This window comes from Cibotium barometz, chromosome 58 (genome assembly GCF_041138505.1).
Source record: "Cibotium barometz isolate CiBa-2024 chromosome 58, ASM4113850v1, whole genome shotgun sequence".
NCBI lineage: Eukaryota > Viridiplantae > Streptophyta > Polypodiopsida > Cyatheales > Cibotiaceae > Cibotium > Cibotium barometz.
The window spans coordinates 27,731,575-27,751,153 of NC_141103.1; the positions used below are offsets into that span (position 1 = coordinate 27,731,575).

The 19,579-nt window shown below is 43.7% G+C and overlaps 1 protein-coding gene and 1 pseudogene across 2 annotated transcripts; one reads left to right on the forward strand and one right to left on the reverse strand.

The window, feature by feature from the left end:
• The first annotated feature begins 942 nt into the window (after window positions 1-942).
• Window positions 943-2,905, forward strand: LOC147606101 (polyphenol oxidase I, chloroplastic pseudogene; annotated as a pseudogene). Its single transcript, XR_015265031.1, has one exon. The product of XR_015265031.1 is annotated as a polyphenol oxidase I, chloroplastic pseudogene (transcript).
• Window positions 2,906-10,766: 7,861 nt separating this feature from the next.
• On the reverse strand, window positions 10,767-15,232 carry LOC147606102 (cytochrome P450 71AU50-like). Its single transcript, XM_086792495.1, has 2 exons — window positions 14,157-15,232; window positions 10,767-11,647 (listed from the first exon to the last, which is right to left on the reverse strand). The coding sequence occupies exons 1-2, from the start codon at window positions 15,084-15,086 to the stop codon at window positions 11,027-11,029; spliced, it is 1,551 nt and encodes a 516-aa protein (XP_086648621.1). The 5' UTR covers window positions 15,087-15,232; the 3' UTR covers window positions 10,767-11,026.
• Between the last annotated feature and the right edge of the window lie 4,347 nt (window positions 15,233-19,579).

Below are 19,579 nucleotides of genomic sequence, written 5' to 3' on the forward strand. Positions count from 1 at the left end.
ATCAGCCACCCCTAATGGATGCGTCATCGGCATGAATGCCTAGAGAGGCATGCCCATCAGCTTTGTTGATTCGCATCACAGACAGAGGGCTGGACGCATAACATTACAGAGAGAGACACAAGGGGGCACCAACATAACGTCACAGAGAGAGGTAGAAGGGGGCACTAGCATAACATCACAGAGAGAGGAGACACGGCACTATAGAAAGCCTCCAACAACCCAACCCTAATATAATAAAGAAAGCCTCAACTTTTTTTCACTTAAAGCCTCCAACATTTACCCAACCGTAATCTAATAAAAAAGCCTCAACATTTTTTGCTTAAAGCCTCCAACATTTTTCGCTACTCGAAAAAAGAGACTGATCTTCATGGTCCTTTCACCCAATAAAAGAAATCTCAATAAACGACCCACAAAAACCCACGATTTAAAAAAGCACTAGTTGGGAACCCGTGCTTCGCATGCCTTCCCTTCCCAAACCTCCAAATTCTTGGCATATGGTAGCTTTGTGAAACTCTTTCTTAAGATAATATAGAGATGATGACTCCAAATAGCCCACTACTTCTTATGATTTGTTTTTTTTCAAGAAAAAAAAACATGAATCCGTTCACTAAGGCCTTGCCGCCAAAAAGGAACCTCTTGGGCCTAGCAAGGATGTTAAAAAAGGATTAAAAAAAGCAACCTTGTACCTAGCAAGGTTGTAAATAAATCTTAATTAGATAAGGCTCCGTGCAATGTGTGTCAGCTTCGAAGCCTCTTCAAACCGAAAGGTGATGTTCAATTTTAGAAGTTGAAAACCGAGCCAGGATTCACGTCACTCGCAATCATGCTGAGAGAGAGAGCAGGTGACACTGTGTTTGCAATGGCCGACCGAGGCCTGGGAGAGCGCCCCCGTGTGAATCGAGCGGCGCTACCCACACGCGGCCCCCTATAAATAAGGTGGGTGCAGCCACATCAGCTGTGTCCTGCTTGCTACAATGGAGCTTAATTTGAGCAGCATTCCTGTAGTTACCTCATCCCCAGCCTCTCCTGCCTTTTGCTCATTGCATTCAAGCTCTCAAGCTTTCTTCTTTTCTGGTTCTCGCAAGCAGCTTGGCCGGCACAATGCAATTGCGCGCCGTTTCGCCACACCAAGATCGTCTATCGAGGAGGAGCATAGCCCGTCTGCAGTGGACCGCCGGCAGCTGCTGCTGGCGTCCACGCTCGGGGCGGCCGGGCTGCCATTTATTGGCCATAATGCAGCCTTCGGGGCGCCCGTGCAGCCGCCGAATTTGAAGCAATGTACCACCCCGATAGATCCAGGCAACGGGGCTCCGTCGGTGGACTGCTGCTTTCCCGTCTCTACGACCATCAACGACTACCAGGTCCCCACGGGCCTGCCACTGCGGGTGAGGGGCCCGGCTCAACAAGCGAGCAAAGAGGACATTGCAAAATACACCAAGGCATACGACCTGCTGCGCAACCTGCCGTCCACGGACCCGCGCCAGTTCACGCAGCAAGCCAACGTGCACTGCGTCTTCTACGACGTCGCCTACGACGAGAAGGGCACTACCATAGAGTACCAAGTGCATAACTCTTGGCTGTTCTTCCCTTGGCACCGCTGGTTCCTCTACTTCCATGAACGCATGCTTGCCAAGCTCATAAACGACCCCACCTTCGCCCTCCCCTTCTGGAACTGGGACAACGCCCCCGGAAACACCCTACCTTCCTTTTACACCAGCCCCTCCAGCTCCCTCTACAACGCCAACCGTAACCCCATCCATGCCCCCCCCACCGTTGTCAACCTTGATTACAACTTCACTGAATCTGGCCTCTCCGCCTCCGCCCAATTAGCCGCCAATAACACCCTCATGTACCGCCAAATGGTCTCCAACTCCAAAACTCCGTCCCTTTTCTTTGGCCAGGCATACCGCCAAGGCGGCGCCCCTAGCCCTGGCGCTGGTACCATAGAAAACGTCCCCCATGGCACCGTTCACATCTGGACCGGCAACCCCGCCAACCCCAACGATGAGGACATGGGCGCGCTCTACTCCGCTGGGCGCGACCCCATCTTCTTTGCTCACCACTCCAACATTGATAGGCTGTGGGAGGTGTGGAAGAGCCTGGGTGGGAGGAGGAAAGATCTCACTGATCCGGACTGGCTGGACGCCACGTTTCTCTTCTATGATGAGAATGCGAAGCTGGTGAGGGTGAAGATTCGTGATGCATTAGACACCACTAAGCTGGGTTACAAGTATGAAGATGTCCCTAATCTATGGTTGAATTCAAAGCCTACGAAATCGAAGAGTAGCAGCAGCACTGCATCTGCAGCTGTAGTTGGACCTGGAGTCTCTACAGCACCGGCGATTGCTGGGATCAAGGAAGGCTTGAAGGAGTTGAAGGAGAGGGAGTTGAAGAAGCTAGAGAAGGCGCTAAGCGCGTTGGTGAAGAGGCCTAAGAAGGTGAAAGCTGATGACTATGAGGAGGAGATTTTAGTGTTTGAAGGGGTGGAGGTACCCAGAGACGAGAAGGTGAAGTTTGATGTGTACATAAATCTGCCTGATGAAGATGAGAGTGTAGGATCAGATGTTTCAGAGTATGCTGGCTCCTTCTTCAATGTGCCCCATATGGGCATGAAGATGGGGGAGAAAAAGAGGCTCCGCAAGTCCAACTTTAAGCTTGGCATTGGTGAAGTGCTGAAAGAGCTTGGAATAGAAGACGATGATAGCTTCAGCGTGACCATAATCTCCAGACGTCAGACCAGCTTCCCCATCTCCATCGATGCTGTCAAGCTAGAATACGAGTGACACCATCTGTGCTTTCTTAAACCAGTCCGGGAAGAGGCAGTGCTTCATGTAGCTCCTTTGTTTTCATCGTATCTTTTAATAATAAACAAGCCCTAATAATAAATAATCCTTTCTTGTGTCCATTCATGTACCTTAGTTGACCTTTTTGAGAAATTTAGTACCTGTTTTTGCAACCTTCAAAATTTCTCATACATGTCTCTTTGATTTTTGACAACTTTAGTTGCAAAACACCTTCAAATGTCTAATAACTGTGAATCGTGTTGTGATTTTTGAGGTGGGAGCGCTTCTTCAGTTTTTTTTCCCTTTTTTTGTGCTAGTTGGGTGTTTAGCTTGCAAGTGTTGCATTGAGCTACGAGAGGGTAAGAAAGACACACTGATTGATCCCATGGCTTGCACCTTGTGGGTGTGGTGGTCACTGATTGATCCCATGGCTTGCACCTTGTGGGTGTAGTGGGCACCAATCAATCCCATAATTTTTGCATTCTCGGAGTTCTCCCTTAACCAACCCACCACAATGCTTGTGGTGAGAGTTGCTTAAGTTGCAAAACACACAATCAAATTTCTCATTATGTGAGAGCTTTGGTTTCAAAAATATCTTCAAACTTCTCTTGTCATAAAATTCAACTACTATTTTAGCCATTGCTTTAAATTCCTTGCGATATTTTAAGACAATTTTATAATGTGAAAAAGAAAAATGGGGCCCAAAAAAAACTATTTAATTGTAGTGATGGAGAGAGAGAGAGAGAGAGAGAATGCACTCATAATAGAGTACCACATGCACACAAAGAAGTACCACCATAGCCATGGAAGCTTGGAGCTCCAAGAAAGTATGATTTGATTATTCAAATGATTAGATGTCCCTAATTACAATTTGTTCACTTATATACTTGCCCACTTTTTCACACTTATTAATGTTGGGCCTCCATACTTGCCAGGCCATATCCATGCCCATGGGCTCCCTTTATATCCAAAATCCCTTCATTACAAAGCATCCCCACTCAAAGGTTTCGTCCTCGAAACCATGCATGAAGCAATGCATGGGGTGCTGAAAATCTTCTTGACTTCCCTCATGAATGCGAAAGTATAATCGTTACAATCCCAATAGTGTCTCGCATAAGAGAACTCCACATAGAGTTGTCCACTTATTTTATGTACATATGGACTACCCTCTATGATGTCCATAAGCCCATAGAGTCTTGTTGAGCTTTGATTGATGAGTGGCGAAGTACACCAATGGGCATGGCTGTCTATACAGTAAATTTATAGCAATGACACCCTTCATGCCGTCATCCCATTCCATGCATATAGCTATCCAAAGAAACCATATAGCAGTACCCATTTCATGAAGATTAAAGTGTACGGTAATCCCCTCCCAAGTTAAAGGTGACCCACGCCCTGTCCCCATCATAAGGTTGACTTCCAAAGATGCCCGGTTCAAAAGGAAACCCATCCACTTCAAGTGGCAATGCATAGTATCCACCCGGGTCATATGGAAAAGAATCCACATCAAGCATCTTTCCATGCATACCAGGATCAAATAGGTATGAGTCATCATGGTTGGAAGTGCCATCCATGAGTTATGAATGATCCACCATCAAAGTTCACCCACCATGAATTATCTCCATAAACCAAAGCATCATCATTACCCATAACATTTTCCTCATAGATTCCATCGTATGGATCATAATCAATCACATTATTACTTTCATCCACACCATCATGTTGTGATTCCACATCATGTGCCACATTTTCATGGTCGGCAACCACATTTTCATGGTCGGCAACCACATTTTCCTCATGCAATGTAACACCATGAAGATCTTCCTAAAGGGTTTTCCCCTTCCTCAAGAAGAGTCTCATTGCATTCATCTAAAGTTATCCATACAATTCTCCTTACGACGAAGAGATCCACGCATTTGCTCTTCATTGTCCCCGTCAACACTTGCATCATCATGGCTGTCCATTAGTTCATTTTCATCCATCCATACATGCATTGAAGCCACTTGACACGAATCATTAGCATCGCCTTCATCACTTGAAGTCATAGCAATGACTTCCAATAAGATATGTGGGCTAAAGTGAACCCCTAGTACAAAGCCCATGTATAGACGAGGTAGGCATGTAGAAGAGTTCCACCAACAACACGATCTCATTGAGAGAAATGTCATTGTCAATATCCATGATGCATTGGACCACTTGCATGAACTCCTTGCCTAATTTTTTCACAAATCCACCCATGCTCTCCTTCTCCTTAATGTTAGGCACAAAGAGGGAAAGGTACCAATATTCCTTAGCATACTTAGGCAATCAATCCACATGTAATAGTGCCATGCATTTTTCCCTAAAGCTCAATTTCTCTTAAGTAGCCACAAAGTTTTGCACCACTTCATAGGCTAGATTCGCCCAATTCCACTTGTAATCATGCATTACTTGTAGCCATTGTCTAGCTTTGCCTCCAAATTCGCATGTCACTTGCTTCACTTTGTTCCCCTCATTGCATGGAAATGCACAAAAAGTAGGCATCCCAATTGCGAATCCAATCTTTGAGGTGCATGCAAGTGACTCCTTCCCCATCGAAAGAGAGCAAAGATTCTGAAAATGGTTCACCATACTTGAACCATAAGCTTCTGATAGGGGTAGAAACCATACGATCCACAAATTCATCCTTTGTCAAGGACTTTGGAAACTTGGAGTGTATGACTTTGGCAACTTTGTCAAGGACTTTGGCTATTTTCCCTTGTTTTTGCATCAACATGCAATGTTGTCTGGACTCTTTTGACTGCATCAAATTTTTCATATCTTTTTCTTACTTTCCATAGGGCTTTGATAATGGTAATCCAACATGAGAAGCATCTTTTGTGCTCATTTAAAGTGTTGTATTCATATTTTGAGTATTCCCATTAGAATTTCTCACCTCAAATACAACATTTCCATGTCGACTAAGCCCATAGGATGATGGATTTGGGAATGATCTTTGTGGTTGTGACCAGCCTCTTGTCTTATCAAGAGAAGTGTCAATATTTTTCACACACCTTTGCACTTCATTTATCCCATCACCTCCCCTCAATGTCCATCCAAAGATGTACTCGGTTTTTGGCCCAATGCCAAGTCGATAAAGATGCTGAGTGAGCTAGTCCTTCCCAAGAGCCTTGGTGAAGATGTCGGCGCAGTTTTGCTCTGTAGAGCAATACTCCAACTCCACTATCCCATCCGCTATCAGCTGCCGCATATAATGATACTAAATCTCAATGTGCTTTATGTGCACATGAAACATAGGGTTCTTGGAGATAGCCTCAATAGCCTTGGTAGTATGTTGAATCAGAGTGAGAACAGAATCACTTATGTTGGTGAGGATGGCAAAAAGTGCATCAGCATTGCGCCTTCTTCATGCCCGAAGAAGTGTAGCATTTGGCAGAAGCATGTTTGCAAGGTTGTTGGGGTGGGGACTTCCCACTAGTTCTGCATCCATTCCCAGAACAATTTCTAGGATCTCATAAGAGTCTAGAATGGCATTGATTTTGAATTTCCAAAGAGTATAGTTCGTCCCATCAAGTTTGCCTTCCGTGAAGGTAGGTGGACGAATACGCAAGACTGGTGCGGCAGCAGAGGTAGATGCCATCACTTTTAGGGTTCTATGCAAAGAAAGACTAAACTTTATGCACTATTCCTGCTAAGAGCACCTAAGCTCTTATACCATATAATAATATGGCACATCAAAAAGAGATAGCAAGACAATGCAATAGATACACAATGGAAAGAATTTAAAATTCTGATTATACCAAAGAGGTATAAGTGATGGTGATGTCCACCCATGCGCTCTCAAGTAGAGCTTAGATGTCAATCTAGACAAACTCTGTATGGAGTATGTACGAAGTGTAGAAGGGGGTGGATACTCACAAGCATTGGATACCTTAGCTCATGGCCACCATGTCATATAGTACTGTGAGAGGCGGTGTGGTAGACGCGTATACAACGAGGGCGGTTACACTGCATAGACACGATCACTGCCCATGTATCAAGAACGCGGTGCACCGACCACCGACCACTAATGATGAACCTAGTATTCGAGGCAATATTGCTCATACCATCGCCTCAGGGGCTCCCATCCCCCAAACCCTCGCTAGGGGGGCTGCTAGCTCCCTTGGGACCCCCCCAGCCGAGGTGATGCCCCGGACCCTAGCCAACGCTCGTACCCCTTACCATCCCCTAGCCATCATCAATGGTCACAATAATGACCCCATCGGTGTCTAAGCCGGGGTTCCCACTAAAGACATATGCACCATGGCTACTCCTCGTAATGGGGGCCTAACAAATGTGCAGTATACATCAAAGTGAGATACATGCTGAGAGGCGGGCATTGAGTGTATACTAACATCCCATTGTGTCCATTTCTCTGATAGGAGCAATAATTCTCTTCCATTGTCTTTTTTTTTAAATTCTATCATAGGGCAAGTAAACAAAATGTAAGCATTTAGCACAATGTCTACTATGGCCATTCGCAACTCTATCTCATGAAAAGGAAACCTTATCCCTTCCCATCTTCTAAGTCTAGAAGAAAATCTCTCGATGGCCCATTTAGTCAGATCCTCATTGCTTACTCCAAACCCCATGGGAATTCCTAAGTGTCTACTTATCCTTCCTCTTTTAATAACATCACATCTCCATCTCTCCATATCTAAGTTGTCAGCTTTAGTTAAGCTTATTATTCTGGATATATGGGTATTGCATTTAGATCCTCAAGCTTCGGCAAAAACATGTACTAGCTCAAGGGCACTTCTCACATTTTCATTGTCAACTCTCAAAAAAAGCAAAGAATCATTAGCAAAACATTGAATAATAAGTTGCTCTCCATTCCCAAGTTTCAGCCCAATAATAGACCTTTTTTCATTGGCATCTTCTAATGCTATAATTAGGGGATGTGAAGCCACAACAAACAACAAGGGGGCTAATGGACAGCCTTGCCTAATAGATCTTCTAATTTCAAATCCCCAACTACTCTCACATTTAATAGAAGCTTAGAGTGAGCACCAGCACCACAAGTAGCCATCCTATGGCCCAAACCCATCTTCTCCATTACTCTGGCTACAAAAGACTAGTGTATTCTGTCATATGCCTTTTCTAGGTCCATTTGAAATATAACACATTCCTGACCTGTCTTTTGAGCTAGATCCTTTCCCAATAGAGCAACAAAAATGTTATCATATATGGATCTGCCTTTGATGAACATATTTGTTTGTTGGAAACCAGCTCTTGAAGAGCAGGAGTGATTCTCAAAGCAATGATATTTGCCAATATTTTGTATATCATTGTGAGGAGAGTGATCAGCCTCCAATGGTTTAGTTGAGTGCAGACAAGTTGTTTAGAATTAACTTAATTAATCCTTCTCTTAAGTCATTGTCAAGCTATCATGTAGAGAAGGCCTTCTTACAAGTTACCCATACCTAGTCTTTTAGAGAATCCCAAAATGCAAGGAAAAATTCTACAGAAAGCCCATCCCACCCTGGGGACTTATCCTTAGCTAATTTTTTTAGTGCCTCCTAGCATTCATCCATCTCAATGTCCCTATCCAACCATCTGTCTCTATCTGGTTTGATGCTAGTGTTAACCAAGGGGCTGTGCTTGAAACCTCTCTATAGAGGTATCTTCTTTGAGATTCAGAGTGGTGCCCAAGAATTCCACCCACCTCAAGGCAATCTATTTCATGTCCCCCAAATCTTGACCATTCTCATCCCTAATTTTTCCTTGTATCTCTCTATTCCCTCTTTCCTTGATAAACTCAAATAAGTATTTGGCAAGTTTTCTCTTACTGTTATAAATTCTCTAGCTCTCTCATTTTTCTCTCATTGGCTAATTTAGTGTCTTCCTCCTTAAGATGAGTTTGACATATTGATCCATTTCTATCTTGGATAAGCTATTAAGTTGTCTCTTTTCTGTAACTATCTAGGAAGTTTCCCTAGTATTCCCTCTACTGTCTCTTCTGATGAGCCCTTAGTTTCCCAACTCTTTTGATGGTGCCTTGCATTTCATTGGCAAACTTTCTCCAAGAACCTCTTGCCCTCCCTTACTCTTGAGCATATTAATAGCATGCTCAGTGTGAGAAGTCTAAATAAATCATCTTGTAGTGGACTGCTATTAACCCTCAATTTCCTTACTGGAAAGTCCCTAAGCTCACTTTCCTCCCAATGAGAAGTTTGTCAGCCCCACAATAAGGGCATGTGATCAAATAGTACAATAGAAGTTTTCACTTTAAAATTCATTGTGTGAGGCACCCAAGATGCTTGTTGACTAAAGAAAGCTCTGTATATTCTAGAAGTAGACCCCATGTATTATAAACTGAAATAGATATGACCCAAGTCAAAGCAGCCATCAATGAGACCCAATTTCCCTCTCAGACTATCCCTTTTTTTTTTTCTATCAGTGCTTCCCCCACACCTATCAAGGTGTCTTTCCACCACATTGAAATCTCCTATTATAATGCAAGGATGTTAGATATCAAGTCTATTGATCCATTCCCACATCTCCCCTCTAATTTTGTGATTATGGGACCCATATACATTGATTAGCCATATCTTTTCTTCTTCTATCTAAACCTCTACCACAAGAATCCTTCCATTAGGATGGTTGGCTACAACAGAAGGTTTTAAATCCTTCTTAATAATTAACATGACCCCACTATACCCTACCTTCACCCCCCCATACAAGATTGTCCAATCCATAAAACTCTCTTTTTTTCATTGTCCCCCATTAAGTTGTGCTCCTAAATAGCCATTTTGTCCATATTCCAATTTTTAACCAACCCCCAAGAAACTTGAATTTTTATTTTTATCTTTTAAGCCTTTAACATTCCAAGTACAACCCCTAATCCTATTTACCTTATTCATTCCAAGGCATTTCCACTTCCAATCCCTCCTCTCTCTCTAACACCTAACCCTATTTATCTTTTAAGCCTTTAACATTCCAAGTACAACCCCTAACACTATTTACCTTATTCATGCTAAGGCATTTCCACTTCCAGTCCCTCCTCTCTCTCTAGCACCAACCTTGTTTCATCATTTCATGTCTCAACTTGCCAGTTAAACTTCCCCATTGATGAAGTCTCACTCTCGTCTCTCAGCGGACTAAAGGGGTTAAATTAGATAGATGGGCTAAGTCCGTCTGCAAACTTACTTGTTTCAACACCTCTCCCTCCCCTTTTTGACGGCACATTCCAGGCTTCACCTTTCACCTATCGCAGAGTGTTTTTCCCCTTAGATTTGTCTATATCTCTAGTCCAACCCACATTCTCAGGATCCCCTTCATCCTTATTCATTAAGTTCCCTTGAATCCCTTTATGAGCTCGAGTTCTAGAGGTGTCCCCCCTTTCTTTTCCCATTTGATCCCTTCTCTTTGTTCTCTTCATTACACTTCATATCATTGTTCATTCCACAGTCTCTGGCTTTATGTCCGAAATTTCCACACCTATGAAAAGCGGGGCTCCTTCTCCTGCCGATGCTCCCAGCTGCCAACCATTGCGATGCAGTTTGCAGGCGCCAGGCACACTGCATTGCGATGCAGTTTGCATTGCGATGTAGCACGGCTGCATGCAACAACACATCAATCGCCTCGAATATCGGCCCCCACTCCCCCACTCACTGACATATCTCAATAGCTGCACTCTAGCTTAAGGCATTAGATCAACTCATCTTGTTCTTCTTAATCAATATTAGTTTTCCAATTGCTAGCTAATGGTATCAGAGCAGCACGTATGTTTCCATACGTAGAAAAGAATGCCTAATTGATGGATTTGTTACTTAACTTTATTGAAAATAATACTAACAGGGATTTCTCATAAGCACATGTAGAGTGGAGATTATCCAGACATTAAAAGCACAAAAAAAGAATGCTACAGCTAAGGTAATTATTACAAATATTTACTTAAAAGGCTATTCAACCTATTCGAAAAATTACACAAAATGGACTTGATGATTGATTCGGGGGAGAAAGAAACCAAGTACTCCATCATGTTCTTGCACCATGGCATTGCCTTAAATTTGCATAGATACATCAAGCATCCGACAGCCTGCTGATATAACGTCTGATCAAAAGGCTCTTCTGCATCTGGAATGCATTAAGATCAAAATTATTTGATATTACAAGTATAATATCATTTGACGTACCATGCAAATGCATGGCTAGATGTCACGTCTCACGTTCTCATCCCAACACTAGCTATATGTTGCTCCACTAGTTTTTACATTTATAATTCACAGATGTGCTTCAGAGAGAAATAGAGGCAACTTAGGTGTAGCCTTTGCAACTAAGGGATTTGCTAGTGTCATAACAATGCCAAACTTCTCAGACATGTCTAGCTTGTCTACAGTTTCCCAATCAAAAACATGGAGGAGGCTTGCCAGAATAATCTGCACATTGAGAAGGCCGAGCAGCCACCCAGGACAAGCTCTCCTGCCAGACCCAAAGGGCAATAGCTCAAAGTGTTGGCCGCGCACATCCACACTACTGTCCAGAAATCTCTCAGGACAGAACTCTGAAGGCCTTTCCCATGTGTTCGGGTCTCTACCAATTGCCCATACATTCACATAAGCTACGGTGTTTGTAGGGATCTCATAGCCAGAGATTTGACATGGCTGGCTTGACATATGTGGCACAAGAAATGGTTCAACTGGGTGCAATCTCAAAGTCTCCTTCACCACCCCCTGCAAGTAGGGTAAGTGAGGAATATCTGAGACTTCAACTAGGCAAGATGTTCCCAGTATGTTTCTAAGTTCTTCTTGCACTATCTTCATTTTTGTTGGGTTCGCAAGCAGCTCTGCGAGTGCCCACTCAACTGTGATTGAAGAAGTGTCCGTCCCTGCTCCGAACATGTCCTGGTTTTAAGGCAAAACCAGCTAGTTAGATCATGAGAACATTAGAGACAGACATGCAAGGAGGAGGAAAACATCAAGGATTTTAACACATCAATCCGCTCCAACAGACCCTGGACAAGGTGTAATTTTTTGTTAAAAGTACATACTTTATACCATGCGTATATCATTCTACGCATTCATACATGCACATGCACCATGCAGTCATGCATGCAACCACCCAGCCGCTGGACACTTGTCCGTTACAGCCGTTTTGTAACTAACATCACTGCCTCTACTCTCGTAATCATACATTCGTACATACATATCAATTCAATATTTTTTCTCCATTCTTGGTATTTGTGCAGTTCTCTCTTGTCTCTGTTTCTGTCTCCGTGCAGCAGCCATGGCGACCTTAGCCTCTAACCCCAACTTTAACATGGTATCATCGCTTCACCTGGGCTCCTCTGGCTGCCTTGCAACTTCCGCTTCATCTCCTCGGCGACGCCGGCATCATCTTGCAGACCACTCTGGCCTCTGCGCCCTCCTTGACCACACCTCTGTCTGGTCTACAGCACCAGCCGTGGTGCTGGCCAGCTCATGGTGGGATTTTCTCCTGTTGGCTCAGCCCAGAGGTGACACTAATCCAAAAGCCCCCCCTTAATCGATGGGGGGCATCTTACCTCTCTCAGGGCTGTTGTGTACCTCACAAAAGGGGCAACACCACTTTGTGGTTGGCCAAGCCGATGAAGGCTTCTTCCTGTAAAGGGATACACCTCTGTCTCTGCAACAACAGCTCCCTTAATTGAAGGGGGCCACTTAACTGGCTCTTCATCAGAAGCCCCCTCAAATGATGAGAGGCTTCAACATGTCTCTGCAGCTGTGGCCTCCTCCTGTAAGGGGTTAAAATGGGGGGGGGGGCGGGGGGCTCACTCATGTTTGCTGTAGAAGAGCCCTCCTCAGCCACCACAGGGGGGCCTTTGCCCAACACTCCACACCCCCTTTCTCATCCAAGAAAGGGAGTTGTCCAACCGACCCAGCGCCCCTCTCCTCAAACAAGGGGGGCCCTACTCTAGCCTTGACTTTGCTGCTGGCCCTCTACATACAGAGGATCTTGCCTCTACCGAGTCCTCTACAGTCGTGCCTCTGTTCCTGGATCGGACTCCCACCGATCTACTCTTGCCTCTTCAAGAGCTTCCTCATGCAGCAGTACTCACCGGGGAACTGGTTCCTCATGCAGTAGCACTTACCAGAGACCCAGTTATGCTTCGAGGTTGACACACTTGTCTGCAGCTATCCCAGCAAGGGTACCTGCGGCTGCATCCAATGCAGCTCTTGGATCATCAATTGAAATTCTTGATCCCAACAACACTGAAGCCCTTTTTTCAGAGGCACCCAAATCGCCTACAGCAGAAAATGCACCTCAACCCTCAATTGGGGTTTCTGCAGCACATGCAAAAACAGAGCATGCACTGAATCCTGGGGGGCTCCATCTCCTGTTTTTACATCCAGATGCACCCACCCCTCATCAAAGGCGGGCACTCGTATTCTTCTGAAGCATACGTCCCCTCAATCAAACCCTTGCTTCCGGCCTCTTAACTGAAACGTGGTCCATACTGCCACAGCAACTCCCTGCTGGCAGATCCCCTGTTTTTCCAACCAGCAGTCTCTGTACCTGCCATGCCTGTCTCTCGGTATACATCAACTACCTGGGCTCTCCACGTTATGCCCCACAGCTGTGGATTGGATGGCTTATTCTCCCTGGCACGTTTCACAAAACACTATGCCCCTTGGCCTCTTCAATCCAGGCCTCCTCTGAATCTTTGGGGCATTTCAGCATCTCAAGAAGATGCAGCACCTTGTTCAATGGGTCCCATTCCTTCTGCAGCACCTTCCGCACTTGTGCGCTCTCAGTTGTGATGGTCCCACAGTGGACCCCTGTCTTGCTGCTGCAGCATCAATCTGCAGTAGGCCTTTACGTCTTCTACACCTTATCATGTCTGCACTTCTAGCATCCAAATGGTTCCAGAACCGCCTTTGCCTCCTCGGGAAATAGACCCTGCCCATAGTGGCACCATGCCTACATTGGAGATGGTTTCCCTATGTGTCTCCGACTCTGTTCTTAGTATACTAACTTGGTGATGCAGACAAGTTCAACCCCGATCCTTCATACCGGTTACCTTGACCTCACGTCAACCACACCTCAGGTGATGTAATCTGTCTGTCTGTAACTAACACAACTGACTCTACCTACAATATTTAGAGAGGTTCACTCTTGTAATCATACAGTCGTGCGTACATATCAATACAACATTTTTTACCCATTCTTGGTATTCGTGCAGTTCTCTCGTCTCTGTTTCTGTCTCCGTGCAGCAGCCATGGGGACCTTAGCCTCTAACCCCAACTTTAACAATTTCGCATGCTTATGGGATGGCTCCCTGGAAGGAAGCTCTCTCTCTCTCTCTCTCTCTCTCGTGCGCGCGCACAGTGTGAAGCTATAAATGAAAGAGAGAGTAATCATGTCGAAAATTACCAATAAGATTGCCTTGATATTGTCGTCTCTAATTTGGATATTCTTGTGTTTGGCGTTGACAGAGGCGGACAATAGCACATCCAGAAAGTCGGCGCGTAGGGATTCAGTGCTCTGATCACGTCTCATGTACCGCCGTCCGTCGATAACTTCTTGAAGAATGGTGCTCAATTTGCGAGCAACGACCTTGGTTCGCCTCGCATAGCCTTGCAGATCCAGCCACGCCAAGGATGGTATGTAGTCGCCCACGTTGAACACGCCCAGGAGATCAATCGCCTCCACCAAGAGGGTCACAATGTTCAGCGAGGGGTCCGCTAGAGAGCTCGTGGCGAGCTCGTGCAGTCTCTTGCCCAGTGCCATCCTAGAAATGATATTGCTGGTTGCCGTGTACAGTTTTTCGCGGACAGATACAGGTGTTCCCACTACATCCAGTATGGACCGCATGAGGGCGCCCACTTCTTCTCTTATCACAGGCCTGAAGGATTCCAGCCGCTTGTTGCCGAAGAGTTCTGTCGTGCAGAGCTGCCGCAGGAGCTTCCAGTAGGGACCGGGCTGAGAAAAGAGGATGTCGGAGCAACCGGTTAGGTGAATTGCGACGGCCGTCTGTGAGCGCGAAGAGAAGGTTTGGTCGTGCGTCTGCAGGATCTGCTTGGCCATGTGGGGTGTGGAAGCCACGATCAGAGGGACGGAGCCCAGTTTCAAGAACATCAGGGGGCCATAGATCTTGCTGAGATTGTAGAGAGAGTGGTGTGGGTTTTTCCCTAGCAAGTGCAGGTGGCCAATGATGGGCAGTGCTCGAGGACCTGGGGGCAACTTACTGCGTAATCGTGCTTTTCGCAGCAATATGATGGAAACTAGCACGCACACCACAATAGCAGGAAGGAGGGCCTCAGGAATCAACAAGCCGTGCTGATGGAAGGTCTCCATATCCATGGAAAAAGGTATTGCTTCTCCGAGATTAAAGACAGCGTTGGTATAGCCTAGTCAGGTGGTGCACCTCCGCAGCGCAGCCTCAAATTTGTAGGTTTGGCAAGTTAAGTGACTACTCACGTCCTTGCCTCTCCCTCCTCAGAGGTGGGATTTCTATCGGAAGGGACTTGGTGCCTTGAGGGTATGCTAGCCCGCCCCGAATAGTTTGCCTCTATAAAAGGAGGTGTAAGGAGAGGGCAACCCCCGGGGCACTCTGCACCCACGGAACCTCCCCCGCACCCAGGAAGGCCTAACGTGCCTACCCGGTGCATGAGTGCATTCCTAAGGTGCCTACCCTGGGTCCGTCCTTTGCCTCTCCTTGCACCTCCTCCCCATATAGAGGCAAACTATTCGGGGCGGGCTAGCATACCCTCAAGGCACCAAGTTCCTTCGGATAGAAATCCCACCTCACATCTCCAACCCAACCCTGCCAACAAGCGTCAAATTTGTAGGCTTCAACTTTGCCAAGCGTCAAATCTATAGACTTCAACTGGTTTCGAAGGCTTGTATCCCTCTTCAACTGGTTTCGAAGGCTTGCAGGGAAGGCATAGAAAAATGAAGGGAGAGAAAATATCTGGTGTGCCACGTGGTGGGAAGAATTTGCTGGTAGAATTGGAATTTGGAAGTCTCAAAAGACTTTGAATTTGGAGGTCTCAAAAGCCACTAGTCTTTGAAAAGAAGCCAATTTAAACAAGAAACCTTCAATATTTAAAATGTGTAAATTCTCCTTTTTTGCAAGTTGTGTTAAGTTATAATTATAACATTTAAAATTAACATTTAGAAAAGACAAAAAAAATACAAGGTAAAAGTTTAAACCTTGCTTGATTCTGTTAGCGGTCCCTAATCTAGTGCCAAGTGGCTACAGCCTAGAGGTTGGTCTAACCTATAGTACTACTAATTACGCACTATATAATTGTGGTCTTACCCACTTCAACTTGTGGTTTATTTAGCCTTACCCACTTCAACTTGTTTTCAAGTTTCCCGTCCTCACTATCTCAACTCTCAAGTCTCCACTTTTAGTGGTGGGAGTTGTGGAAAGAGCTATGCAATTGCACTAAAGATTGTAACAAAAATACAAGTCTTCATAATAAGCACTCAAAGACTTGGGCTTGTTTTGACAAGGTCGTGTCAATCATGTTGTTAAGTTTTACTAGCACTGAACAACAAAGCAAAGGCAATGGTCATTGAGTTCACTCAACTTGTCATTAATAATTAGGGAGACACATCAACCACCCATTAGATGGTGAGTTCTTGTTGTTTTCAAGTTATTTACAATTATATATTGAGAAACATTCCAAACAAGCATACGCCAGTACGAAATTGCACTCTGGTTAAAAACAATAGCATTTAATCCAACTAAGGACCCCTCCCACCACAAAATAAAGGAACTTAAAAGATGATATATTCCAGCGATTGAAGTGTGCCCAAGTCGAGACTAATAACAAAAAAGATCATCGTATAAGCCATCAAAAACGCCACATCAACAAAATTTGCGAATTATGTTGACACATGGCATTGTCTGCCACTAAGTGCTTGAATAACCCCAAAGAATAGCATCATATTCCAAACAAGGACACACCAACACAAAATTGCATCATCCCTCCTGTCTCACTACACTTCACTCACACACACTCACTAGCATACATTAGGGAGAGAGATTAGCAAGAGTAAGACTCAATTGCACAATTGGAGAGTATGTTGTATTATAAGAGAAATTCACTTATATACATGGCCATAAGTGTTCACACTCACTTAAACTATGGCTAACCGGGTACTTTAGGCTCATAAGAGGTCTAATGCTATTACAATGACTACTCTCATGACTTCATCCTAACTTTCTACCACACGCTCTTAAAGTGAGAATTGCCATAAATACTCCGTCATACCATCACGGGCGCCCGTCCAAGTTGTAACTTTGGACACTTTTGTTTCATATCTTGAATGTATGACCCTTTAGTGTATCTACCATGACTCCTTGATGTCAGATAATGATGGTAGCTCTGTTAATCCTAGAATTGGATTAACAAAGCTTGAGCTCCTTCCATCTACCTTCAAAAAGTAACAAAAGTTTCGGTCTAGGCAAAGGCCTATAACTAGTGATGTTTATGCTTATGTTCTCAGGGAAAATTGCAAGAACAAGGTCACAAGAACAAAAGAAATACACTAACCAGGTCACTGAAATTAGAGGGGAATGAGGATAAAACTAGAAAATATAGGATAAGAACAAGATGCTCGACCAGATTAAGTTGTTTTTTTATGTAAGTTGTTCAAACACTTATGCAAAAACTAAAAATCTAAATTGTATAATCGGTTGAAATAAATACAATAAAATTACAAGCTACTATATCTTTCCAAAACCAATATTCAAAGATACGGTTTCAAAAAAAATCATACAGAATGATGGTAAATAATTGATCCTTAAAAATAACGACTACATGTATTCAATATATCCTCTGTGTGACACATATATCAATGTAATTGATTATTAAATATATTCTTTGTGTGACACACATATCAATTCACATCGAAAGTTCTTGGTCCAACCCGTTTTGGGACAAATACATTGGACCAGTATTTATTTTTTTGGTCTCAAAGTGTATGTGAGTAAGTTGAGGGGGTTTAGATAAATGTTTAAGTATATTTATTTGTGTGTGTATCAGCTCATATGTATGTGTGCATATGTATATGTGTGTGTGTGTGGGAGTGGATTTATGTGTATGTGTGTTTATTTGTGTGTGTGTGTGTGTGTGTGTATATGTAATTAGTTTGTATTGTGTGTGTGTGTGTGTGTGTGAATCAACCTAGTTTGTGTGTGTGTGAATCAACACTTAGTTTTGAAGACTGCGGAACCCTAGGGCTTTTTACCCTTAAAATAAGGGCATCAAAATTTTACCCTTCAAATAAGGCCTCAATTTGAAGAAGTTACTAAGGGTTCCCTTCCAAGTAATAAGGAAAAAATGCTAATGTAGTTTTTGCCCTTTAAATGAAATAATGGGTGGCCCAACAAAGGGTTGGTGTGAATCTCACCATTTGTCTTTGTTGTTGGCAATAATTTTTTATGGACACCTAGGTGTCAACATTGTTGATGGAAAAGGCATCTCCACCACACTTGTTTATGTTTCCATCATCACAAAAAATACGAGAGAGGATACATCGACAAAGAAAATTTAATCCAAAAAATGTGTAGCCCCCAAATATCATGCATAAGTTGCCAAAACAATTTTATTGTGTTTTTTTAAAACAAATATACTACCAAAACACTCCCTCTTGCTTCATCTTCATCTTAATCACTCATCCTTACCCTAACTTAACCCTGAGAGCGATCCATGACCTCCATCATGCTGCGCAAATCGAAGCCGCCACGACCTCCATCTAGGTGCCTTCCATGTTTTCTTTCTATGTTCTTCTTATATCTTGTCTCTAATGAAAACAACTATGCAAGATGCCATGCCAACACGACCTCCATATGGGTCGTTTTAATCAATCTAGGTGCAGGTCCTTTAAATCACAGAAACCTTGTCCGTTTTTTTTTCAAGGTTTGTTACTTATTAATTCTCAAGATTTGTTGGTCGATTTAATCACGAAAACATTGTAGGTTTTTTCAACATTAGTGGTGCATTTTTTTCAAGCTTGGCATTTTTAAAAGTTTTTACTTGTTTTTTTGCCATGAAACATGTTTTGCATACATGTTAAAGACATGACCATGTTTTTGTTGGACCACATGTCTTTAACATGAAGCAATAGTAGCCTATAAAAATATCACCCACAACAAAAACAAGGAAGAGAGAGCACACAATTTAATTATGTCTATCATCCATGGGAGGTAGAGGCAAGCGTGGGACAAAGGCAAGAGGGGTAAGGAATACATACCATGATCATTTACCCTCAGAGAGTTTGGGTAGGATGTAGGTGAAGAGGTTGAAAGCCATACTTTTGATGGTTTGGTTGTAGGTAGCATTCATGACTGGGCGATGAGCTTGCACCAAAAGAGGCTAACATGCAAATTGTTCCTCATGTTATGAGATATGAGATTCCTCTTCTAGATGATAATAGAGATGAGAAAAAAAGATAAATGAATAGGGGAGAAGATATAACGCAAAAAACTAGGCTTTTCGATTGTTTTCAATGTCCAATGGTTCCATTATGCAGGCTTATTCCATATGCAAAGGTGAGGGAAATGAGAGATGATGTGTCAAGTTGGAAGACAACTTTTGGTAAGGAGGGGTATGTTTCAGAAAAGGGTGCCTTCATAGTGTCCATGTGGACATGTGCTACAAAGATCAGAATGATTAGTGAGGAGATAATGGCAAATTAGGATCCTATTTGGCAAGACATCAATAAGGAGTTTGAGGAGGATATTCAAAGATTCTCTAAATTACATATGCTAAAATGCAAGCTAATAAACTAGTGAGTATATCTTTGTCGTTGTTTATTTATGAACTATGAAAATACTTGGA

Bases quoted from the DNA above. Each gene is read 5' to 3' on its own strand.
- LOC147606102 (XM_086792495.1), bottom strand. From the start codon at position 15,086: ATGGATATGGAGACCTTCCATCAGCACGGCTTGTTGATTCCTGAGGCC. The intron at 11,648-14,156 runs GTAATTTTCGAC...CCTTAAAACCAG, and splicing joins ATATCAAGGCAATCTTATTG to GACATGTTCGGAGCAGGGAC.